At 48.0% G+C, this 25171-nt stretch overlaps 1 protein-coding gene across 1 annotated transcript in view; it reads left to right on the top strand.

Moving 5' to 3' along the window:
• Positions 1–2873: 2873 nt before the first annotated feature.
• CD81 (CD81 molecule) overlaps positions 2874–25171 on the top strand; it is a 36559-nt gene continuing 14261 nt past the window's right edge. Inside the window, exons 1-2 of the mRNA XM_009571841.2 lie at positions 2874–3032; positions 13915–14029. Of these exons, the coding sequence (XP_009570136.1) occupies positions 2967–3032; positions 13915–14029 (181 nt within the window). The 5' untranslated portion in view covers positions 2874–2966. The remainder of the gene's footprint in view (positions 3033–13914; positions 14030–25171) is intronic.

Raw genomic sequence — 25171 nt, 5'->3', positions numbered from 1 at the left:
CTGTACATGAAGGCCAAAGTTTTCACATGTACCCAGCTGAGCTACTTGGAAAAAAAAAAAAAAAAAAAAAAAAGACAAAGTTTGAAATCCCTTTTCATTTGTGTTTTGGAGAGGACTTCGTTGGTATGACCAGATGGATGAACCCAGTTTAGACTGTAACTGAGAGCTACTCAATGCAGGAGATGGTGGGTCTGTGTCCCTGTCCCCGCTGCAACAGCCACGTCTGTACCTGAGCCCAGGGCAGCATAAGGCTCCAACACAGCCTGAAAGAAGGTCCCAGAAACAGAACAGGGATTTTCCGATTTTTTTCACTTCCCTACAGAATAGGTAAAAAGAAAGGTAGAAAGTAAGAAAAGAAAGCAACAGTGGCAAAAAACACCCAAATGCCAACTTTGTGGCAGTGATTGCAGCTGGGGTTGTCTGCTCTTCAGTACACAAAAATTGATTTGAGAATCATTTTCCTCCGTGGCTCCCAGGGCCACTGCTGCTGAAGGCCTTATCAGTTTGCAGCTGGTTCCTTACTCTCCCTCACACAGATTGTCCAAGCGGCACTTCTGAGTATTTTTCTGGAACAGCCATCTAAGTGTATGAGAGGATTCTTGGTTCATGTAGCCTCTTGTCTGCAAATTCCTCTTTCAGTTGGGGAGGCAAGGGTATTATTTTTGGTTTAATATTTGTAGTTGGAAAGGGTGAGGACGCAGAAAAAAAGGTGTTGTGGCGTGCTATTAGGTAGCAAGTGAGCAGCCTTGGGATCCTACCATTGTGGTTTAGATTGATGAGCAGGAGCCTCACAGGATTATATCAATTGCCATAACCAGATGGGTCGTACTGATAATTTGGGATAGCAGTTACATGCATAAATAGCCTCATGAATCTCTAGCTTCATTGGTAAGGCTGGATGAGTGAATATGGCTTAGAGACAAAGGGTTTATACATCCATGGCAAGCCTGCAATCAGGAATGCACTCAGCGTAAGTAATTGAGGAATGGGGCCGACTTCTACTTATCACTGGTCACCGCTGCCATGGAGCACTGTGGGCTGTCACTGAGGGGCGAAGAAAGGTTTGATGAACATTAGAGTCCTGAACCAACTCATCCCAAAGGGCAATGGGATGATTTTGGAACAAGTTGGCTCATTTTGAGCATACATATATAGAAAATGAGCTTAGCTAACAGCACATTCTTGCTTATGGAATACATGGCAAGGAAGATTCCAGTGGGTGTCAAAATGTTTGGCTCAGAAGCTGCTTCCTGAAATGATTTTACTAGAAGAAATTGCCCAGGCAGAAAGAGGGCAGGTTTCCATGAGGCTGCAGGTGGGCACCAAGTTCTTATTTAGCATGGTAAGGTTCTGATCTTTGCTGGAGCTGCTGGCTTCTGCCTTTACTAGAAGTCCCCTTACACTCTGATTACATGGCTAGGGATGAGCAAGTGGGCCAAAGTGGGTTTCACCGAAAAGGCTGGGAAATTTCATTGTGCTTCTGTTGCACAGCTTTGGGAAATTGTTAACTAAAATTTAACTAAAATGTCTAAGGCATAATGTAAGGCTTACTCACACCGTCAACACACATGACCCAAGCCTTTTTGGTGAGCAGCCCTGAAGCCCTCCAGATGCTCACATGACCCAATAACTGAGGGAAAAATATCCTCAGTGGATGGACCTGCTGCAATTTCTTGCAGAAATAAAGCCACAAGCTTCAGAAAAAAAAGTTCAGCAGATCAGATCTTAGGATAAAATAGGAGGTGGAAACAAAGAAGAAAATGCTTCTCTGACTTCAAACTGCAAGTTTTAATGTAGAAATACTTTTTTCTCTCTCTTTTTTTTTTTTTTTTTTTTGTGTGGGGGTCCCCTCATGGATGCACCCTAAAACTTCTGTATATAGAAATACAAAACCTGCCGTCCCCTGCATTCCTTCACAGCAGTTTCTCCCCCACCCTTGGCTACCTGGTGAGGTTTTGGGGGACAGTGGTGAGGTTTAAGGGATGGTGGTCAAGTTTAGGAGATGCTGCTGCTGCAGCACCCAGAACTGCCGTGGCTGCCACTTGTATGTGGGAATTTTTTTGTTGTGAGCTACCCTTAGTGGGTGGGAAAAAGAGGAGAAAAAGGGGAAAATAAAGACAGCCACACACAAAAAAAGAGGAGAAAAGAAAAAAAGGACTGAAGGGTGGGTTGGAAGAGAAACTTAAAAAGGAAAAAAGAAAAAAGGAGGGAGAGGGAGAGGGAGAGGGAGAGGGAGAGGGAGAGGGAGAGGGAGAGGGAGAGGGGAAAAACAAAGAAAAAAGAATAATAAGAAGAAAAAGAAAGAAGAAAGAAAAAAGAAATGAAAAGGAAAAAAGAAAAAGAAAAAAGAAGGAAAAGAAGCAAACAAAAAAGAAAAAAGAAGAAAAAGAAGAAAGAAAAAGGAAAAAGAAGGAAAAGAAGACAACAAAAAAAGAAAAAAGAAGGAAAAGAAGAAAATGAAAAAGAAAAAAGAAGTAAAAGAAGCAGGAAAAGTATTAAGAAAAAGCAGAAAAAGCAGAACAAGTATAAAAAGGAGAAATGAACAGGAGAAAGGAGAAGGAATAAAAGAAAAATAATAAAAGGAGAAAAAAGAAAGGAAAAATGTACAAGAAAAAAGAAACAAGAAAAAAAAAGAAAAAAGAAAAACAAAAAAAAAAGAAAAAAGAAAAAAGAAAAAAAGATAAAAAAGAAAAAAGAAAAGAGAAAAAGAAAAGAAAGAAAAAGAGGAAGAAAAAGGAGAGAAAAGAACAAGGAAAAGAAAAAGGAGAAAAAAAGAATAAGGAAAAAAGGGGGGGAGCGTTGGTCCCCGGGTCCGGGCGGGGCGGGGCGGTGTGTGCAGCCCCATCCGCGGCGCGGGGCGGTGCTGGGAGCGGGGGGCGGTCCCGCTTCTCTCCGCCCGCGCCGCCGCCGCCCACAGCCCCAGCCCGGCCGCCGAGGTAGCGGGGAGCTCGCCTGCTTGCGCCGCCATGGGGGTGGAAGGCTGCACCAAGTGCATCAAATACCTCCTCTTCGTCTTCAACTTCATTTTCTGGGTGAGTCGCGGGGTGTTGGGGCGGGGGCCGAAGCACCCCAGAGCTTTAAAGAACGGGGCTCCAATATGGCTCGTCTGCCTGCTCCTGGTTTAGCCTCTTCTCCCCCCGCCCAGCATTAAGACTCGCTGCCTGGGATATGCCGAAGGGGTTGCGGTTTTTTTAGGGGATGTCAGCTTATCCTTTGCTTTTTTCCCAATACCTACGCATATTTATATGTTCGTTTATTTGCTCATGCGTACCTATTTATATATATATATTCATAACTATATATCTAAAGAGATGTTCCTGCATTTTGGAGGGAAGGGGCAGCGCCCGACCCCCGTGTTGCAGGGGAGCTGCGCTCCTCAGCCAGGGACGCAGGGAGAGGCAGGGATGCTGCCGGGCGGAGGGAGGAGAGGCGCTGGCTCAGCCGTGCACCGCAGACGAAGGAGGGAGGGGGGGCGCCAAAAATCCGGGCGGTCGGGGCTGGTTTTGCTCTCCCCGCCCCAGGAGCTGGCAGGGAGCAGCCAGGGCTTGGTGCCCCTGGCGCCCCATCAGGAGCTGGCCTCCACGCCCTGTCTTTGGGTCGTGCCCAGGCTGGGGACCGCGGCATCCGCCGCCTGGGAAGTTATTTTAGGATGCGCATTTTACCCAGTCTGGAGCGCCTGCCTTTCCCGAGAAAGTTTCTCATGACCTAATCCATCCAGATGTGCGGCTAATTTAGCAAAAAAGCACCCTGTCCCGGTTTCCCTGCAAACCGCTTTTGCCTGGGATAGAAGCACCCTCCGGCAGCGAGGGGCTGGCATGGCAAGAAACGCTGTTTCCCCGCTCCTGTGCCCAGAAGCAATGAAATGTGCCCGAGCAGGCTGCTTTTTGCATTTCTTAAATAGGCTGTTTTCCATTCTCCAAAATGCTATTTTTCGTGCAAGCAAGCCCAGCTCCACCATGAGGAGGCAAAGCACTGCTTGCTGAGTGCTGGTGTGCAGTCAGGATGTGCCACTTGCCTGACACCCCGCTCTGTTGATGAGGAATTTGGGGGGTTCTTGATGTTTGCTTGCATCTACACACACGGTGAGGAGGGGAGCGGAGCAATGCCTTCTAGAGCAAACTGTGCCTTGACGCCCGGAGCTGCTCTGCCCACCTGGAGCCTCCACCTGCTGCCTTCTTCCTTTGGAACATGGTGAAGCTCTTGGGGGGAGAGCGCAAGGTTTACTGTTGCATGGGAGCCAGCAATGTCAAATCTGGCCTCATTTCAGGCCTCTTTGCCTTGTTTCTGGGTATAACACTGAACTGAGCTCTGACAACAGCAGTGTTAATTGATACCTGATGTATTGCCAGGAGCAAGATGAATGCAGGACAGCTTTGGAGGTGTCGGGAGGGGGGGGGGTTTAACCTCTTCCTCCGTCCTTAAAACGGCAGGATGGGGATGGGTGGGCTCGTCTCTGAAGTGTTGTTCCTCCTGAGTTAGCGTGCTTTTTCTTCCCTTCTGGTCCCAGTTTCCTGCCATTCTTGTTGCTGGACCTGCTGGGTGTGGATGCAAGGGAGGAAGGGTCTCCTGGGTGGCAGGAAGGATGCAGTGGGCTTTGCGCAGCTGCAGCTCCTGAACAAGCTTACTTGCTTGCCCCAGTGTGCGCTGGCAAAGCAGTGACAAAAAAATAAACAAATGCTTCCAAGAGGAATAGCCGATCCATTTCATTTCCCCATTAGGATTTCTGGTGCCTTGCTTTACCCATTGGAGGAAGCCTGATGGCTGCTCCCTGTGAGCAGTGGGAGGAGATACTCCAGCTCCTCTCAAGGAGCTGGGACCCATTGGCTCTCCATAACACCCTCCCCAGTGCTGAAATCACCCTCAGCCACTCTCCTCGGGCCACCTTTGGTGAGGATGGGAAGCCTGGGCTTTATTAGGATTAATGATACTTTCTGCAAGGCTGGCCAGCTGAAGAGCAGTTGAACACCAGGTCTTGGAGTTTTCAAGCTCTTTTTGTTGTTTTTTTAAACTGGTAGTCAGGGATAATTTTTGGGTTTATCACCACGCAAACACAATTAGCAGCCAACCTTGCATCCTCAGCTGGGAAGGGATGCCTTGGTTGCCACTGTATAATGAAGGCCCTTCTTATGAGATAGCACTTGAATGCTGGACGTGGTACTGAGCACCGTTACTGCAGGCTGGCGGTGTCAGAACTCCAGCTCTGACTCCAGAAAGATGTGAGACGGGGCTCTTGCAGCCTTGTCCTGACAGCTGGTTAGCATGCAAGGGCCGCTGGTCTCCTCGCGCTCATTTTGTTATCATTTTTCTCATTCCCAGCCATTAGTGAAAATAAGCAGGAGACAGAGCCCAGAGCTTGGCAGATGCTGCATCGTGCTGCACAGGAGCTTGTTTCAGTGCCCAAGAGGAAGAAAGGAAGCAATTCTCAGCCTTAACAGTGTTAAGAAAGAAACTGATAACTTTTGAAAGTTGTCTTGCTGTCCTGCCAGATTGTAAATAAATTGACACCTCTCTGGCTTCCCTCTCTTCCTTCCCCTGGCAGCGCGTGGGGAGTTTCACAGAAGCTGCTATGTTGAAAAGTGAAACAAGAAGGTGTCCCCACTGTCAGCTCCCTGGGGTGCCTTGGCAGCCCTCTGTGCTCAACGTGTTTCTGTTTGATTTTATTTTTTCAATTGTTTTTCCTTTGTGCATGCATTTTTGAGAAGATGCCAGGGTTATGTGCTTGGTCCAAGGTGGCTCTCGAGGAGGGAGCAGCAGAACTGCACTGACTACGTATACAAATGGGTGCCCACCCTGGGACACAAGGGGTCTCCACATGTTTCACAGCAGCATCTGCTGACTAAAGCAGTGGAGGCAGCCATGGGCAGCACCTGGGGATGTCACCTGGTTGTAAAACACAGGTATGATAAGACAGAAGCTTTTCTGTGCTGTAGACTTGTCCTGAAACCCTAGGGCATCTGGCAGCAAGGAGATGCTGCGTTTCCCTGACCTGTGAAAGGGAGCGTTGGTGGCACCTTTTACTGGTGTGATGGCAGTCCCAGCTCAGCCTGTAGCCCAGAGCAGGGCTGGCATGGGCATATGGCCGGGTGGAGCTGCTTCTCCATCTCACTCTTGGTAGATGGCTGGACTTTGACAGCTCTTCTGAATTATCCAAATCCAACAGCAGAGTTCAGTGCATGGGGCTGAACTGACCGCTGCTGCAAAGAGTCCCTGGAGAGACCAGAGAGCTATTTTAAAATGTAATTAAACATAACCAAGGAGAAATTGGCATGCTCAGAGAAGAATTGCCCAGCTTATTAGCTAATACATCCTATGGCAGACTTCCAGGTTTAGAACACTGCTGACTGCCCTACTAGAAAGGTGTCTAATTAAAGGAAGAGCTTGCTTCTACTGCCGTTTTCCAGGCACTGCATAGCTCTCTTCTCTTGCTTGTGTTGAAGGAATGTGGTGCAGTCAGGGTGCAAAGGGGAGGACAAGAGCAGAAAGAAGGTGGAAAAAAAGTCTGTCTCGACAGTAGTGACAGGAAGAGGTGGAGGAGTTGAGTGTTTTCTTGTGCAGTGGTGGAACATCTGTTGGCTGTCCCCTGGAGACTGCAAAGTGTTCATGAAGATATTTGTCTTTAGTGATGAGAAGTGATGATGGGAGGACATGGCAGCTCTCTGTGGTGCTGGTCCTGTAGTGACAACTGCTGAAGGCCTTGTGACTCGTGATGTGACGAGGAGGGTGGTGAGCTACCACTATTCACAGGTTTAAACGGAAGGTGGAAGGGCTGATGGTTCATGCAGCATGCAGCTCTGGAGCACGAGTTTGAAATAATTCCCTAAACTTACAAAGCAGCTTGCATTTTAGTTCGGATGCAAACTTGCATTGAGGGCTATTGAAACACTATTAGTGATAGCAGCTAGCAGGCTGCTCCACTGCAAAGTGTAGGGGTGATTTGGTTATTGGTCTCCCTGGGAGTTGCAGAGAGCCTTTGGAGGAGTGAGAAGGTGATGCTGGCCCAGCATCTTCTTCTACCAACTTTGGGTTTGCTATCCTGGGACAATGTGCAGGCAAGTGTATTTCCATGTGTGTTTGACCCTGCAGCTGTTTAGTGCCTGTCTTTGAAGGGAAGGGGTTTTCTGAATAGGATCAGTACCTGGACCCAAGTTTTCCTGCTGATGGCTCTCCGGATGTGTTTCTGGGCTTTCTGCCAAGTGAACACAGTCCAGCCATCAGCTATGAAACCTCTTTGGAAGCATCTGCATGCAGAAGTTTATTTAAGCATGTATTTTGAAGAGCCCAGTACCCTGCTCTGTGGGTGTACCCAATTTCAGTTAATGGGCTGGGCTGCAGTGCCGAGGAAAGAGTATCACTGGTGGCTGGACAGGGGATCGCTCAGTTTACTTGAGGTTGTTATATCAACCACAAGCATCAGTAATGCTGATCTCCTGCAAGAGCATTAACCCACGCGTGATGCCTTGAGAAACACTTCAATTCTGTACTGTGCAAGTGCCTTTCACTGTCTTATTAAAAAGGGAAAGCAGTTATATCACCATTGTACTTAAATGCATAAATATAGGGCCAAATTAATTTTAAAGCAATATCTGAAATTCTTTTCCTCTCCACTGAGGCAATTAAATTGGGCTGGTAGATGTCAGTATATAGCAATACTTCTGCCTGGGGGGGGGATCAGGCTGTGGCAGGCGGGGTACAGCCTGCAGGCTCGGTGCTTCCCGTTGAAGGACCCTGCTCCTGGATTTTGGTGCCACATTCCTGCTCTCTTCCTATCCATCAAGCTTTATTTGGCCTCTGGCACAATGTTCGTCTGGGAGTAGTCCTGTGGAGCTTGTTTTGAAAGCCCTGCAGTGTTTTGGGGCTGGTAACTATAGGCACCAGTGGAGAATTTCACCCTGGCCAGCAGCTATATTAATAGCTGGTGCTGGAAGACGGTTGTGGCTGCGCCGCTGGAAGCAGAGCACAGGCTTGCAGGCTGCCTTCCTCCTCCTGCCTGCAGAGCACTGGGCTCTTCCCGAAATGCCCTTTCTGCAATTCCTGAGCAGACCTTGCCTGCAAACTTTCAGCCTGGCTTGTAATAGCTGTTGAGTGCAATTGCTGTGAAAGGTAGCAGAAAGACCTCACCTGTGCTTTCCAAGAAGAGTCCTGTCTGTTGCTGTAGCTTTTGAGTGCCTATGCCAAGCTCGGTGGAGAAGCTTTTATGTTTTGTGGCTGTCAAACCGCAACCGCACTTGTCTGATTTAAGTCACTTCCTCTGCTTACACCCTGCCAAAAAAGTCTTATGGGGTCCTGACGTGTTGGTGCTCCAGGGCATCCTATAGCACACCCTGACAAGCAGTGTGGGGGGCAATCTGTAGCACTTCTTGCCTTTAAATTTTAAGTTAACTTTTTTTGCATAAAGTCCAGCCATTGTAACATGAAGAACGTTGAAGTATCAAACCGAAGTTCCTGGATTCATGAGCTGCTGTTCAGCTCTTAGCCCCCTGCTGCACCCCAAGTCCTTTCACTGCTTCTGTTTGCGGTAGAAAAGAAATTCTCCCTGGAAAACAGAAGATGAAAGATGCAGGGTGCAAGCTGGATCGGCACTGCCTGTACATTTGCATTGGCTACCAATGGTCATGTGTTCCTTTCCTGCCCACCTTGATCCTTAAGATAGTAGCACAAAATCTGTAAGGTCCTAGCATGCATCTTAGAAGGGTTTGTATTGCCTTTCTGAAGGTAATTTCCATCACTCTAGGCATCTCTAGCTCCTGGCTTTTTTCCCCGCTCATGCTAGGTGCAGTGACAAAATGATGTTTCATTATTTACACTGCATATAATGGAAAATATATCTGCTGCTCCACCTAGAGACCAACAAATTATCTGGGAGCAAAGCATTTGATCCTAAATTAGCATTTCATTCCTGGCTGTGCCAGGGGTTTCTTGTGTTGCAAGATGCTTTGGCCTTGGCAAGGCATTTAATCCTCCTGCACATGAGTTCCTGACACCAAAATACAGTTTTACTTCGTCTCGGCTGCTTTGCAGATTGTGCTGGAGAGGAGCTATGGGAAGCCTGAGTGGGAACCCCCAAATGGCTCACCTTCCAGGTGGTCTAAGGGAAGCCACAAGCCTATGCAGTGTGAAAACCTGTTAAAATTCTCTAATCATCTACCTGAATCATAAAATGGATAAAATCCCTTAGGCTTTCTTGGCATCATCCTGCTTCTCATTACTGTCAGTGCTATTTCACAAGCATTGCAGCATGGACTCAGCCAACAATGTTTTTGCAGCAAGGCAGGAGCTTTTTCCGGCCGTTGGGAAGCAGCGTCCCAGCGGCAGAACCGACCATGGCCACGGGAAGCAGTTGTGCTAAAAATACAGCATTGTGAAACTGCAGGCACCTCTGCTTCCCTTCTCCACCAGCTTGAGCTGCAGGATGTCTGCTTTGCTTTGACATGCCTGTCAAGCTGCCCTATAGCCAGGACTACTTCCTTCTCTTCCTCCTCTCCACCAGGAAACCTATTTTGGAGAGAGGTGGAGGAAAGGAAGCAGGAGGAAAAGGTCAAGGGGCAGCGGAAAGGACTGGGAGGTGAGGCACATCCTGGTGTATGTGAGTGTCTGTGGAGCAGCAAGTGAAGGTAGGGGCAGTGTGGATACAGGGTGCCCTGCATTAAGGAGGAGAATGAGGCCAATCCTTGCACCCCTAAAACACAGGAATTCCTCAAGGAGAGGAGGAGTGACTGAGCTATGAATAGTTAGATCTGGGAAATTTTAGGGTTAGTGGCATATAGGTCAGTGAGGCTCAGTCCAGGAGGAAGCCTCATCACATGCACAGTGGATGGGGTGGTAAACCCCGCACACCCACCGTCATCGTGATGATCAGACAGTGATACCCCATCATGTGGCGTACCATCCTGTCACCTCTTGGTAGGACTGCTTTTTTCTTAGGCAGTATCCGATGGGGACTTGCCCCCACCACACCAAAGGAGAACGGGGTCCCTGTGAAAAGTAAGCCTTGGGCAGGCAAGATCCAGCTGGAAAAGTCTGTCTGTCTGTCTGTGAAAGAAGCAATAAATATCTGAAAGTTGGAAAATAGCAGTAAAGAGGAAACGGCCAGAGCCTGCTGCACCACCTCTGCTGTGCCGGCAGTCCACTTGGAGTGTGATCTCCGGGGTCAGCCCTGTCCTGAGGAGCACTGGTCATGCACCTCTACAAATGCCTTCATGCTGGCAGGAGAAGCTTGAGAGATCTGCTAAGAGCAATGCAGTGGCAGTGTTGCTGAAGCTGCAGATTTTAGATTATTGCTTTCATTAAAGCAGTCCTCAAAAATTTAAATGGAGAGCTTAGCTGGGCACTTCAGGTAGATCTGTGATGTGACAGCTCCAGCTTCTGTGATGCTGCTGTCTGACTAGCTGGGCATGTGAAGAGCAACAGAGTAACCTGCATGAGATCGGATGTCTACAATGGAAAAAACAGGGATATTTAATATATGAGCATGATGCTGCTGTTGGTGGTTAGAGCTCTTCTGGCTCTCGTGTTGGCAAACAGCAGCAGTTGTAGGATGGAAAGGGAAGAAAATACTAAGCTTATATTTGGAACAAGTTGTTACATTAAAAATGAGATTATGCCAGACAAGGTGCCCTGGAAGGTGGCATTACTGTGGCAAGCTAAAGAGGTTTTCTCCCTCTTGTCATCTTTCCTTTGTGAAGAAAAATGCTTTAATTATTTCTGGGGCTTCTTGGTGGTGGAAGTATGTATGGTTTTAATGGAAAAAGTTATTCATTGTAGCCTAAACCCTGTTTTCATTAGTAAGTGAACGTTGCTTTCTCTTAAGAAACCCAGCTGCTGCTGAATTGCAACTTCCATTCAGAGGTCCACCGTGCTCTGTTTAAAAAACAAATTGAGTCAGGCAGTGCAGGAGGGACATGGTGTGTTCGTGGGGCGCGTTTGGACTGAAACCAGAAACACCTGGAGGTGGTTCAGCTGGCTGATGTAGGCAGACCTCACTGCTGCAGTGGGTTTGAGTTGAAAGAAGGTCTATCCCTTCATCTGACACTCACAAATGGTTAGGAAATATTTTGAGGCTAGATTGCGGTCTGTGTTCGAATCTTTGTTGGGCATTTTAAGGTGAGTTTGGTTTGAAAGCAGCTGCTGCTCCTCCTTGTGCTGGTGTCACCCCAGCCTTGCTGCAGGTGGCAGAGGGTGCCGGGATGGGTGCTGCTGGATGGGGAGGGTGGTGTGCCAGAGCAGAGCAACGTTTCCTTGCAGAGGGAAAACCAAGCCAAAAAGGTCTGCAGCCTTTTCTTCATCTCTCCCAGCCAGCACAGAAAACCAAATATTCCTTGGGATCTCTTCGACTCTGAGAGCCACTAAGAGACCTTTACTTTGAGTGGCACTGATTAATTTGGGGACATTTTCCCTCACCCAAGAGGATAAACACAGGCTTTGTTATGTCCTCAGACAATGAACAAACCATGCATGGCTGGATTTGGGTAACTTTCTGTGAAGCCACTAGCTGCCTTATTTGGAGGTGGATTTGAGCATGGACTGGCTTTCATGACTTCTCTCTGTAGCCACTCTTTGGAGAAACTTGGGCCTTCCCAAGCGTGAGAGGGATGAGGGACTGTGTCTGTGGGGAAATGGCTGCCGAAGTGTTAAAAGCTGATCATTCTGGTGGCAAAAGAGGGGAAAGGCTTCTAAAATCATCCCTTCCAACTCCAGGGAACTGGTGGGGGTTTTCTCCCTCCAGCTGAGTGGAAAAGCCTCAGGGTCAGCCTGCCCTCTGAGTTTTGCACAAATCTCTTGGCTATGATTTGCAGAAGCCATCAAGAAGGAAAACCACCAGCTGACCCCCCAGGGGGCAAAGCTGGATTCCCACCGACAGCCTGTCTTGCAAATCCCAGCCTGTGTGCATTCACTAAGGCTTTACTGTGCTTACATGACTGGAGACACTGCACTTCTACTGAAGAACCTTTTTTCTTAGTGTGAAATTCTTGGTGCATCTCACACTCGTAGCTGATCTGACTCAGACCCTTTTCAAAAAAAGGGTGTTTGAAAAAAAAAAGGTGTTTCTGCTTCTGTACTATTTGGTGGTTATCTTCCCTTTTCTAAGATGAACGGCTTCAAGGATTTAGGACACTCAAAATTAAATTCGCGCTTGAACAGGTGTTTTCCAACCTTTTGTAGCAGTGATATTGAATTCTTAAGAGTTTTTTGGGTTGTTACATGTGTATTTATTTTTAACCCCCATCTCTCATGGTTTTAAATGAAAGGGGAGGTGTCCTGGAGAACACAGTGAGTCCTGCTGGAGATGTTTTGGCTCGAGTTCCTCTTAGTGACACCTTTCCTGCTCCTGTGCCCCCGATCAACTCCCATCCTCCACTGCCATTCACTGCCACTCCCTGGAAAAGAAAACAGTGAGGAAGTCAGTCATAAAACTTCCCGTAACTTGGACATAAATATTCCAGTGGTAAGCTGGATCGATGCTCTGTAGGCAGAATAATAACTCCTCCCATGTTCGAAGCGTGTCTTAATCCTTGCCTTGGGGCTCCATCACACACATCTGCATGCACACTTGTGTGTATGTGTGGGAGTGCTTTTCTGCTGGATGCCAGCACAGGCAAGGCAGTGGTTTTAGCCTCGTCAGCTCACAGAACTGCTCAGCTTTGTCAAGCATCTTCACGATAGCCTCCAAAAGTGGTGTGGCTGTGCCATGGCCTGAACCAAACGCTTTGTTCTTCTTCAGTCCCTGTATTAGGACATTAAGGAAAGCTGTACGTGCTGGGAGAGCATGGTCCCAGCTCACAGCCCACCCATGGAGACCTGTGTTCAGGTTTCTCTTTCTATTGTCAGTGAACTGAGCAGTGGGAGTGATGGCCACAGGAGTTCCTGTGCTCATGGAACACCTTGGAAGAAGACTAGATATTAATCAAATCAATGTTGTGAGGGCAGCCAGTGCAAATCCTGGTCTGTACCCTCCTGATGTGGGACATTCCTGAAACTGGCAGGGAAGGGGAGTAGGGGGGTACAACTCAAAGATGCTGCTGGAAATGTTACCAACTCCTCCTGTGTGTGTTTCCTTGGTCATCTGTATGCTTCCAAACACTGTGCTAAGCGTCAAGATGTGGATATCACGAAGAGTGTGTTCTAGGGGGTTGGAGGCATTTTCAATCCCCATTGAGCAGGCACGGCGGTAGTTTAAAGCCACAATATCTCTGCTCCTGCTCTGTGTTACTAGTAGTTTTACAGCCTTTTGGTACCATGTTGGTTGGACAAGTCTCCGCTGAAGCAGAGCCGCTTTTGTGGGTGCAGAAAGCTCTGTCCCACTTGGTCTGCTCAGATTGGGAGCCTGACGCTGGATGGCAAGTAATGTGAATGCAAGACTGGGGGCAGAGAGAAAAACTGATGCTCTCCTCACTGTCTGAGGCACAATCTCCCCATCCTTTCTACTCAGTTCTCAGCAGATCAAACAAAACCCAAACTCTTCTTTGTACATCACAGAGAAGTGAAATGTGGTGATAATAACCTGTTGGGAAAATGGAGTAATTTAGGCTGATCCTTACTTCTGTTGAAAAGCTCTCCTAAAAGCCTCGGTCACACATCTTGTGCTTCTTGGGTAAGGATGAGCCTTCCATTTTAATAGAGTTCTGAAATAGCTCTTATGAAAGAAATCACCTGGAGGAACTGGGAAGGGGCTTTGCATATCCCCAGAATGAGGGGTATTCTCATAAATCAGGCAAGATTGTGTGGCTTACATAGAACGAGGTGTAAAGGATGTTGCAGGAGTGGAGTGATAGTTAGGAAGGATGCTCTTGCACATGAAAGGAGTAAATAAGACTTTGCAGAAAGTTGAAAAGCAAGCCCTCTGCTCCCACCTGAGAACTGCTGCTCCACTTCCAGTACAGTCAGAGCAGTGGGTAACTCCTGCTTCTTTCTCCCCAGCTGGCTGGAGGCATCATCCTGGGAGTGGCCCTGTGGCTCCGTCATGACTCGCAGACAACGAATATCCTCTACCTGCAGCTGGGGGACAAGCAGGCCCCCAACACCTTCTACGTTGGTAAGTAGGTCTGGGGAATGCTGGTGTTACTGCGTGGGCATCGTGCCTTGGAGTGGACTGCACAGTGCCCTAAAGCAGGGTGGAAACCTCCAGACAGGCAGCAAGGAGATCAGACTAAAAATACCTCCTGCTCCCCCCTACTCTCCGAAATATCCCCTGCTGTGCCAGCCGAAGTGTTCATTAAATGTTGGCTATGGCTCAGACACAGAGTCCAAAGAAATGGTGGCTAGAAGCACAGAAAGATGTCATGGTGTAGCAGGTTTTTCTCCAGTGTTATTCTCTGCTGCAGTCTCCCATAGAGCATATTTGGGAAGAGGGGGAACTTGGAAGCATGTTTCATTTTCTATCCAAAGGAATTTCTATTCACAATGGAGTGGTTGGCAGTGGAAAGTGAAGCTCGACAAGCTCATGACTCATGTTCTCCAGGAGGGTCAGGTGGAGCCTCTATGTGTTCTGATTAAGCTTAACATGATTTTTATTAAGTTGACAGCATGCTGGCTTGCTTAAAGATGAAAACCCATATTTTTGCCCTGTTTTCTGACAGTTGTTCGTGGGAAACAGGGAGCAGCTTGCAGGAGGGGCTGGCTGCAAGGCAGGGGCCGGCTTGGGATGCAAGCTGCTGGCACTGGGGTGAGAACCCATCTAATCCAATGTCCTGATCTCACCTGCAGCTGAAATTAACTTCTGGAAAGGATTTTCTCTGCTTGCCCATGAAGTGGCATGCCCAAGTCCTCTCACAGGCTGTATCTGGTTACAGTAGATGTTTCTGCTGTAAATAGCAGTGGGGTTTCCTTTCTTGCTCTCTCCCCCCTCCCGCCTCACACACGGAGCTGTGTTTGCAATATTTCTCCTTTGTAGATTTTCAGTTTTAAAAAGAGGAGAGGGAAGTCCCAAGAAGTTAATCTATTTTTCCTTTCCAGCAACAAGCCCAAAGATCTTCCTTCTGGGAGCCAACAGCTGGTGTCTCCCTAGTTAACATGTTTCTCCTAAAATCAGGGGGAAGCTGGAGCATGGGGGATGGGGCACGAGAGGGGGGACGGGACCAAGCCCTCCCCTTCCGTTTATTGGACATTCATTGCTCTTTCACCCCTTTTTGTTTCATCTTTACCAACCTTTGCTATTTAGAAGACTATGGGGAATGGACCGTGGGTCCCACTACAGCACTGGCGTCTTGACACCCATGAACAGCCCATGATTTGAGGGTAGCTGTCTTTTTAAAGTTATATTCAGCAACAGATTGGCCTGAATTCTTTCTGGCAGCTGTAATTTCCATGCAGTAGAAACAGCAGAGCATTTCTTTCAGCTGCTGCCTATCCCAGCCAGCCCTCTGGTGTCTGAGGGATGGGATTTCTTTTGGCTTTTCCCCCCCACCCTCTTCTTTTCACCCCCTACAACTGACACTCCCTCCTTTTTTTCCTCTGGCATTCAACATGCACACAATGTTCCCACTTCAGGAGCAGGAACCTCCCTGGTATTGGCCTCCAGAGTTGTAGGTTTTTTTTCTGTCCTTGCAAACCAGTTTCTGATATCTGGCGCAGGGTGCTGGTACTGGGATCTGTCAGGCGCCTTTTAAAGGCTGTCCGGGCCGTGCTGTAGGACCGGGAAAGCAATCGAAACTGTCAGAGGAGGAAAACTTACAGTCTAGGGTTTATACTTGGTGAGGAGGCGGAGTGGGAAAATGGTGCTTTGGTGTCACCTGCTTTTTCTCTGTGTCCTTTCCCATGCCCCAAAGTTGGAACTGCTTTGTTAAAGACTGTTTTCCTGGGATGTCTGTGTGTTACAGGAGAGCAAAAATTATTAACACAGTTGGTCAGTATGTGGGATTTGATGGCACTGGGAAAGTGGGAAAGAGGATGTGGGGAGCAGCGCAGCTACCCCCATACCAAGTGCAATGCTTATCTGCCTTCAGCCTGGTGTGAGGCCTAATCTCTCCCCAGAAATAAGGCAGGTTTTCACCATGGCAAGCTCAGGTCTCTTGATTGGAGCTCTCCTTGGTGGATCAAGCTTCTCCTAGGCCCCACTGCAGAGTGTGCTGTCAGTGAAGGGGAGAGATACTTGGAAAGGAAAGGGTCGAGACATTCATGGGAGCAGGAGGAGCAAAGCAGTCCTTGCTCTGAGCTTCCCCTGTAGCTGCACTGTTGCAGCAGCTGCTTCTGCAGCCCCTATGGGGCTCACCTGTCCAGCCTGTGAGAGAGAGGTCCTGGGACTGGTGTGTCTTGGAAGCAGTAACGTCCCCAGCGCTTTGGCACTGCATCAATGAGTTGTCTTGTGGTTTGGCTTGGGAGAGTATTAAATGAGCTCTTGTTCACGGCCTTTTCCTCAGCATGGCTTGCAAGCCAGCTGATCCCTAACCACTTGTTGCAGTCTTGGCTTTTGGCACTTCCATTTTGACTGTGGACCCAAAGCTCCAGCAAATGACGGGTTAATTACTTCAATGCTTTGAAGACCAAGTGATGCCACGGGTGGAGATAGCTGGAGTGTGTACTTCCATGCTTTTGTGACTGTAGAGGAACATACTTGATCTTCATCTGAGCTAGGCTTATGCTCTAATGTATATTTATTTGCTTTATTTGTAGTTGAAACAGAATCCTTCTTGCCTTACACTGTGTCTGAATGCCCTGCGTGTCTGGAAGCTGGGCAGGGTGTTGATAGCAAGTCAGAAAACATGCTTCAGGATAGCTAGCAGCATGGGTAATTGGATGTTAGCAACTTGTTAACCGCTTCTTAGATATCTATTGACTGTATGTACAAAGTACCATTTTTTAAAAGAAACTGTGATTCAGCTGTGGGGGCCCATGGGAAAAGGCTGAGCTGGTCCCTCTCTGTGGATACCAGTACAAACTGGAGCGGTCCAATTTCGCCACAGTAAGTTGGTGCTGCAGTGTCATTGGTTTTAAGATCCTGTGGAGATCTCAAAGAGGCATATGATACAGGACTCCTTGCTTTTACCCTATCTCAGTGGGGTGATAGTGAATCACAGAATCACAGAATCACAGAATCACAAGGTTGGAAAGGACCCATTGGATCATCGAGTCCAACCGTTCCTAACACTCCCTAAACCATGTCCCTAAGTACTTCATCCACCCGTTCCTTAAACACCTCCAGGGAAGGCGACTCGACCACCTCCCTGGGCAGCCTGTTCCAGTACCCAATGACTCTTACTGTGAAGAATTTTTTTCTGATATCCAACCTGAACCTCCCCTGACGGAGCTTCAGGCCATTCCCTCTAGTCCTGTCCCCTGTCACTTGGGAGAAGAGGCCAGCTCCCTCCTCTCCACAACCTCCTTTCAGGTGGTTGTAGAGAGTAATAAGGTCTCCCCTCAGCCTCCTCTTCTCAAGGCTAAACAACCCCAGCTCTCTCAGCCGCTCCTCATAAGACTTGTTCTCCAGCCCCCTCACCAGCTTTGTTGCTCTTCTCTGGACACGCTCCAGAGCCTCAACATCCTTCTTGTGGTGAGGGGCCCAGAACTGAACACAGTATTCGAGGTGCGGTCTCACCAGTGCCGAGTACAGAGGGAGAATAACCTCCCTGGACCTGCTGGTGACCCCATTTCTGATACAAGCCAAGATGCCATTGGCCTTCTTGGCCACCTGGGCACACTGCTGGCTCATGTTCAGTCGGCTGTCAACCAGCACCCCCAGGTCCTTCTCTTCTGTGCAGCTCTCCAGCCATTCTTCCCCCAGTCTGTAGCGCTGCATAGGGTTGTTGTGCCCCAAGTGCAGGACCCGGCATTTGGTCTTGTTAAACCTCAAAGGTTTAACAAGGTAATGTGAGAGGTAATGTGAAGGTAATGTGAGAGGGGAAAGCCAGGATCCCTGTCCTTCAAGGATTTGGTTATATTATGCCCAGAGATGGCCACCACGAGTGAAAAGGTTTCAGCAGTTTGGGGATAAAAGCCTGTAGTTTTGTCTGCCTTAGATCCCCACTCCTGGATTTCACTTTTCCCCCCTTGCACTGGGAGTGTCGCTGGGTGCTCATCCTCGCTGCGCGCCTTTCCTGTGCTTTCCTTGAAGCTGCCTGATGAGTGCGGCAGCTGGACTGTCTGGGCTTCATGCTCCCTCACCAGATCCAAAATAGGAAATCTGTCCAGCTGCTCACAGCAAGTGACAGGGTGACTCGACCCGTGGCTCTAATTAGCTCGGCCCTGGGAGCGGGGCCAGGCATGAGGAAGGGTGCAAAGGCATCCAGAGCTGGGGTGTGGTTTCCCATGTAGCTTTGGGGGTAAGGAGGGGATTGGGTTTGCTTCTGTTTATTTTTTTCATGTTTTATTAGTAAATCTTCTGCTGGCCAATGTCTACTCAACAGGGCACAAAGGCAACAGGACTCCTTAGGTGGGGTTTAAGGTTTCTGACAGGCGTGCAGTGATGGGTTAAATTTGGCCACCAAGGCTGCTGCCGCTGCTCCAGTTCCCCACTGTCCTGCTGGGTATCAAGGCAACAGGTTTCTTATTTTTTTATTTTGGGTTTTTTTTCCCTAGCAACCAGGCTGATGATTGTGGAGGCCAGTCAGCAAAGCCTGTGGGAGACAAGGAGGGGACAGCAGTGGCTTCAGGCTAATTTTAACTCAATCAGTGTGTGCTGCAGTAGTGCTGGAGGGGAGACTGGCTAGCAGGAACACAGGCTCTCTTCACCATCCTGCTCCATACAAATACAATCCAGGGTAATGATTTCTGCCTGGAAATTAGTTCAAGTCGCTTTTCACGCAGACTGGACTCGAAGAAACAGGCCAAGAAAGCACAGGGATGCTTTGAAGTCTTTCTCACAAATGAGTACGTGTCTGAGTTGAGCTGCAGTTGCATCTTTACACTTGTTCTTGAAGTCAGTGTGACATCCATCGCTGGGAAGCTTTCCTGGGTGTCCTCAGGATGTTTGGAAGTACTGTCATGACGCTTTTCTGGTTTCAGGGTGAGACTGACCCTTGCAGACTGGCCAGACTGCTAAGCAGCAGTGCCTATATGGGTAGAGTTCAGGACACCTGTCTGAGCTTCCCCAGGGCTTGCCCACTGCCTTTACAACATGTAACGATGCTTTGGCCACTCTTGCTGTGGGTCCCAGATGTGACCAGCAGTGTAGAGCATCCTTGCTTATCATCCAAACGGATTTGCATTGACTAAGTGGTCATGGAGGAGCTCTGTCCCTTCTATCCAAAACAGCAGGTTTTTTTCTTAATTAGCCTTTTTAGGATTTCCTTGGACAAACCCCGGAGTTTTGCAGGGTTTCAGAGGGGTTTTTGTTGCAGAGAGGGTTGCACTGAGCTCTGTTCCAGAGCAAAGGCTCTGGAAACCAGCTGTGAGTGTGGACATGCTGTGAGCAATGGGGATTTGTTGGTTTCTCTTAATGTTTCCATCCTTGTCCCTATACCTCTAGAAACACTATTCATCTTTTAAAGGTTGTGCCAACTTCTGTGTATCGTGGGGTTAGACTCAACAGCCAATCTTTTGCTAAACTTGTGGTTTCCAGTTCCCGTAATAAACACTCATGAAAAAACACCTCCAGTTTTGGCATGAGGTGCTGCAGTTATCTCTGTGAATGCACATAGATGGTTCAGCACTGGGTTCTTCTCTCACCTATTTGTGTTCTACCTGTTCAAGGCTCCACATGTCAGTGGTTTGCCTGTGGAGACATAAGCTGTGGCCAGTTTTGCACGCTTGGGAGTGGAAACCAAGGTTGCCTTGAACCACAGTGAGCAAAATGGATTATTTAAAAAGTGAAATAAATGTGGATTTTTTTTTTAAAAATAGAAGTACATGCATTTTTCTCCCTTTGAAATAAGCTTATTTATGGCTAAGAACAATTTAATTGGTCACTTAAAGGACAAAAGATTTATATTTACTGGCTCTAGATTTTCTTCTAATTACTATCAGATCAACTCTTTCAATAATACCGAAATTCTTTTAAAGTAGTAGTTTTGAGGCAAAACGCTTTGTCAGTACTTCCCTCTAAGTAACTGTCTTACACTACATATCTGACAATACAAACAATCCTTTTTGTATTTGTACCATAGAATTCAATCTCTATTCAAGAAGCAACTTGTATTTAATTGTAATTCAGTCTACCTTAATTTTGACCAACTCTTGTGATTCATTTACTATGCAGCATAAAATTAGTTATGATTTAAGGCCATGAACTGGTTACCATCAGATTATTTTCAGTTCAGATCTATCCAATGACAAATAATGTAGTTGTCCTCCTTTCTTCCCTCCGGCTGGCACTGAGACCTGTGCCAAAGGGTGCTTCTTGCTCTTCAAAGTTGTATAAACCTGTAGCTTTGACCTTTTATCTTTGAAAACCTGCCACGTGTTTAGGTATGCAAAGCTCATAAGAGATTCTCCAGCGGATTTTGGGCTCTGTCAGTGTGTGGGACTCCAGGGTACATAGATGTCTCCAGAAGTGTTGTAGGCTGAGGCAGCAGAGGATGGGCCAGTATGTTCCAGCCTGGGTCTCCTGTGCTGCACTACTCCTGAAGATGTGCAGTAGACCTCCTCCCAGCTCTTGCGTGTATGCTAATGTTACAAAATTCAAGTCATCTTCCAGTGTTTCCTGGGTAGGCAGAAGCAAAGAAATCTGATTGTGGCATGTGTGTGTGGAGTGTTTGGGTAAAAGTATGTGCACATGCAGAAGTTTCTGGGGCTTTCTCCATTTGCCCTTTGCTTTTCTGACAGAGTTGTGTCCTTTGCTTCCTTCGTGCCTTGTTCTTGCAGACAAGGGCAGCCTATATAGCCTTTCGTTTTCCTGTGTGAGCCACGTGACCCCAGGAGAGCTTTTCATGCTTTGTGACACTAGCTCCATCTGGAAGTCATTAGCAGCCACAGAGCTGCAATGTTTTCCTTGGGAGAGTGAGTGGAGAGGAATGGAGGGACTTCCCAGTTGTCGTCTTCCAGCAAATCCTCTGTTTTTCCACCCCCGTCTCACTAACCCCACTTCCAAGAAAGCACCGTCAGTTCTGCTGGGCCAATTCCACTAGGTGGCTGGACAGAAGTTTCCAGGAGAGCCTCCTTCACTCTCTGGCTGGTGCAGGCACTCCTTTCCCACCCCTACCCCATCCTGGAGGGAGTTTCCACTCCCTGCCTGTATCTTCCCTCCACAAATGGCAAGAAATTACGTTATGGTCTTTTTTTTTCAGCTACAGAGTGGCTGTTCCTCCAGGATTGGTCGTGTGGGGTAGAATGGAATCTTCTTCCCATCGCTGTCTGATGGTCCTGTCCTTCTCTGCAGCAGGGGTGGTGGCAAGCCCTGTGATGTTCAGCATCTCCAGGCCAGGAAGCCATGGCAGGGTGGGCACTGCAGCCTGCCTGCCCGCATCCCTCAGGTGCTAGCACAACTCTTGGCTGTGCAAAATCTTCTCCAGGGAGCCTTTCTGTCAGGAGAATAAACACAAAAAATTACTCTTCCCTCTTCCCTCTGCCCCTTTTTAAAGCACATCCCGTGGAGAGAGCAGACACAGCTTGGAGAATCGCCTGGGCTTCCTGGGAAGTGTGGTGTGGTGTTGGGGGGGGGCTGTCTTTTTTGTCTTTTGGAAACATTGCCATGGTGACCTGAGGAAAGAGACTGGATTCCATTAGCTTAACAAGTTAAAGCTGCCAGGAGAGGAGCAAAATGGGGAGAGGTAGAGCGCTGCCTGGGAATGCCCATGCCTGGAGCTGCAAGGCATCTCTGACGGGGATGGTGGGGCACAGGAGGAAGGCTGGCCCACTCACTGCTTGTTTTAGGAGGACTCTGCTGTGCTTGTTCCTCCTTTTATTTGTTTTTCATTATTTTCCTTTTTTTAAAAGTCTGTTTTTTCTACTTGTTTTTTTACTTCTCAGCAGGGATGGGACATGGATTTTACAACCCTACAGGCACCAGCTATGCTGCTTTAATACCAGAGCAATTACTGCCATTGAGTACTGCCTTTCTCTCTCCATTCTCTGCTCCCCAAACCGAGTATCCCACTTCCTACCAGACCTGGAGGCAAGGGGCCTCCATGGGGGCATCATCTGTGTGAGCTGGGAGCTAAGCTGGCCTCTTCACTGTGGTTTTTTTCTTCCCCACCTAGTACCATCCAGAGAGAAGTGCTCAATGACTGTCAGCCCCCTGGGTCTGATGTTTGGGGGCTTCCCACGTGCCTAAAGTTGTAGGAAGTTCCCGGGTCCCAAAGCAGCAATTGCCCCGGTTGCATCAGGGAAGGGGTGATGATCAACATCATCTACTACTGTGGGGTAGAATCTACATCGTCTACTACTACATCGTCTACTGCTGCTGCATTTTCTGATGCATCACTCCCTGGTGCTCTTGAGCAAGGAGATCATATTACAGATGCCGTGCCCCTGCTTTGAATCTCTCTGTAACAACGAGGCAAAGCTATGGCTGACTCTTTCCTAAAACTTTCTGTTTTAAGGCTCCATCTCAAAAGGAGATAGAGTTCTCCAGGCAGTATTGACACCACTCATCTCGTGTGAGTCCTCCCTTGACTTCCGCAACTCCAAGATGCGGGTCCTGTGGCTCATGACTTGTTTTTGTGGGTGGCTGCTTATGCCTGGCACCTTTAGCGGTCTTCTTTACTGCTGTTCTATCAGAGAACTGTACCATAGGGTTAGAAACCACACTGTAGGATTGCTCAAGGATGTGGAGGAATGTTGGTACCATGAACACTTATAAACTATTTCCTTGCTGTACCTGTTGCTGCAGTTCCAGCTGTTCCCAGTGTTATCTGCTGCTGCTGTTGGAGGGTGCAGCATGATTGTAGGCACTGTAGTTTGCATTTTATACCTCTCTGATTTTATTTTTTGTTTATGGAAAACGGCATTTCTTGTTCTAAAACCTCTGAGGAAGCTGCAATACAGATGAGCTGGGAAGTGCCATGTGAAAGGCAGATGAAGCCTTGCTCATGTGGAATTGTGCAAGTTCGGGAGGAATTCTGGAGCTTCTCATCCAAGACAGGCTAGCAGGAGTTAACCCCCTCTCTGACGTTTACATAGTGAGAAGGCTTGTGCTGGCGGGAGTCTCTTCTGACTTTGACGATAACATGTCATTCATCATGGGGATGACAGGTGCCATGCTCATAGATGTGGAGCCCAAAGCCACGTTGGCCATCATCCTTGCCGTCTGCCAGGAATGAAACTTAAGCCATGTCAGGCAGCTTTCTGGGAAAAGGGCTTGGTTGTTCCCATCTGGGCTGTGATTGCTGTGAAATAGCTCCACGGCCGCCTGGCACCCAGTCTGGAGGCAGAGAACCACCAGCCTCATTCCTTGAGGGAAAGGATGAGGAAACAAACATCATCCAAAGCATGTGGTTGGGCGCTTTGGTTGCCTTCATTTACTTTTGCAGCCTTCAGTGTGGCATTTCTGTGGAGAACCACCACTACCATTCATCATACAAGACACTATTGTTGCATTAAATATTCTGTGCTTGTTTTTAAATAAACTCCAGAGCAGAGTCGTGCTCTGATGCCTGCCAGGAGGCTGTAGTACTCTGGTCCTTGGAAGTAAAAGGTGACTCCAAAACAGCCACTTGTTTGTGGCTGGGAGTGAAGCTGGCCTTTATCTCAAAGCCTTCTAGGTTTTTTTGTAGTTCTTTGAGTTCAGGCCAGTCGACATCGCCCTCTCCCCTGCCTGGCTGTGCATTCCTGCTGCTCCCACCCCAACAGTCGCATCCGCTGGGCTCCAGTCAGGAAGCCACATGTGGTGCATGTCTTTTTCCCTTCCCTCCTTTACTTCTTACTCTTTGCTTGTTTGATGGCAGTGCGGCTCTAGTGAGAAGTTGGTGAAGCATGGGCAGGGAGAGAATCGGGAAACCAGGATCTCACTGTTGGTCCAAGATCTCCACAGCCTGTCTGGGGTGGAAGTTCAGTGGATCAGGTTTGGGTTTGTTTTTTTGAAGCTGCGCAAATCCAAGCAAGAAGCAAGTACAGAGGCCTCCAGAAGACGTCTATAAAACAGCAAATGTCTCTGTCCCCTCTTAGTCTCCTCCATCAGCTGAAGTTCTCACTGTGCTTTTCTCTCCTAGTTTACAGAATAAGACTTTCCTAGCCACCAGTAGGTCTTAAAGTTTTCCTGATGATTTCAATATAAGAAAGACATTTTCTACAGCAAGAACAATCATTCACTGTAACAACCTCCTCAGGGCAGTGGTAGAGTTCCCGTCACTCCAGGTTTTCAAGATGTAACTGCACAGGGAGCTAGATAGTCTCATCTAGGTTCCCTTTCTCATTAAGAGTTGGACCAGATGATCTTTCGGGGTCCCTTCCTACGTGGGTTGCTTTGTGATTCTTTGAACTCCCGGCTATATTTTTTCAGCCTGAAAGTTGCCTTCAGTATTTATTTTGAAGAGTTTGAGAATAAAATCTGTCCATCTGTGGGAGTGATGTGGTCATTGAGGTCCCTGAAGCATCATGCTGCTTGGTCTCCAGATGTACTGCATCTGGTTGTTGCCCATCTGCCAGGTAGGTTAGTATGGTGACTTCTCAGACATTGAAATACTTGCCTCCAGCCCAGCTTTGTCTACTCTCTGCTGACCTAATGTGAGGAGAAGTCAGAAGCTGCTGCGCTCCAGGATGAGCAAAGTTGATTTTCCCAGAGGGATCTGTGATGCAAACTCTCCAGTGGAGTCACTCAAGGCTGTAAGATGTAAAAACCTGATGCAATTCAGGTTGAAAAGCTGAACCAGCATCGTCACTGGTACTAAGCTGGAGCAGTGAGGGATCGTTCTTGGGCATTAGCAGATGACAAAAAGCAGACCTTTTTTTTGGGAGACAGCTATTCATATCTTATTCTTCTTGAAATAGCAGTTGTGTAGTGTCCGAAAATCTCCATTAATCTCTTCAGAGTTTGGCAGACATCCAGCAGCCAGCCTTCATTTTACAGGGTGAGTTCATGCCTTCCCATCACCCCCAGACCCTTTGGGACTGTTCTTCCCCACGCACACCCAGCCCACTGCTCGCCATACTTGCTGTCTGCCTGACTGCCACCACTGGTCCTTTCGCCCCACATCATCTCCAGCCACGTATTTCTACTGCAGACAAGCCCACAGAACTTTAACTGCTGGGCTGTCCTTTCCAAGAAACTGCTGGAGAGTTTCTTTTCCTTGTTTTTCCTCTCTTTCCACACATTCAAACAAGAAGGTGTGCCATTCCCTCTACTAGAGCTTCAGCAACCCAATTGCCT

Source organism: Cuculus canorus, chromosome 5 (assembly GCF_017976375.1).
Source record: "Cuculus canorus isolate bCucCan1 chromosome 5, bCucCan1.pri, whole genome shotgun sequence".
Classification (NCBI taxonomy): Eukaryota; Metazoa; Chordata; class Aves; order Cuculiformes; family Cuculidae; genus Cuculus; species Cuculus canorus.
This window is presented reverse-complemented; position numbering and strand designations above follow the sequence as displayed.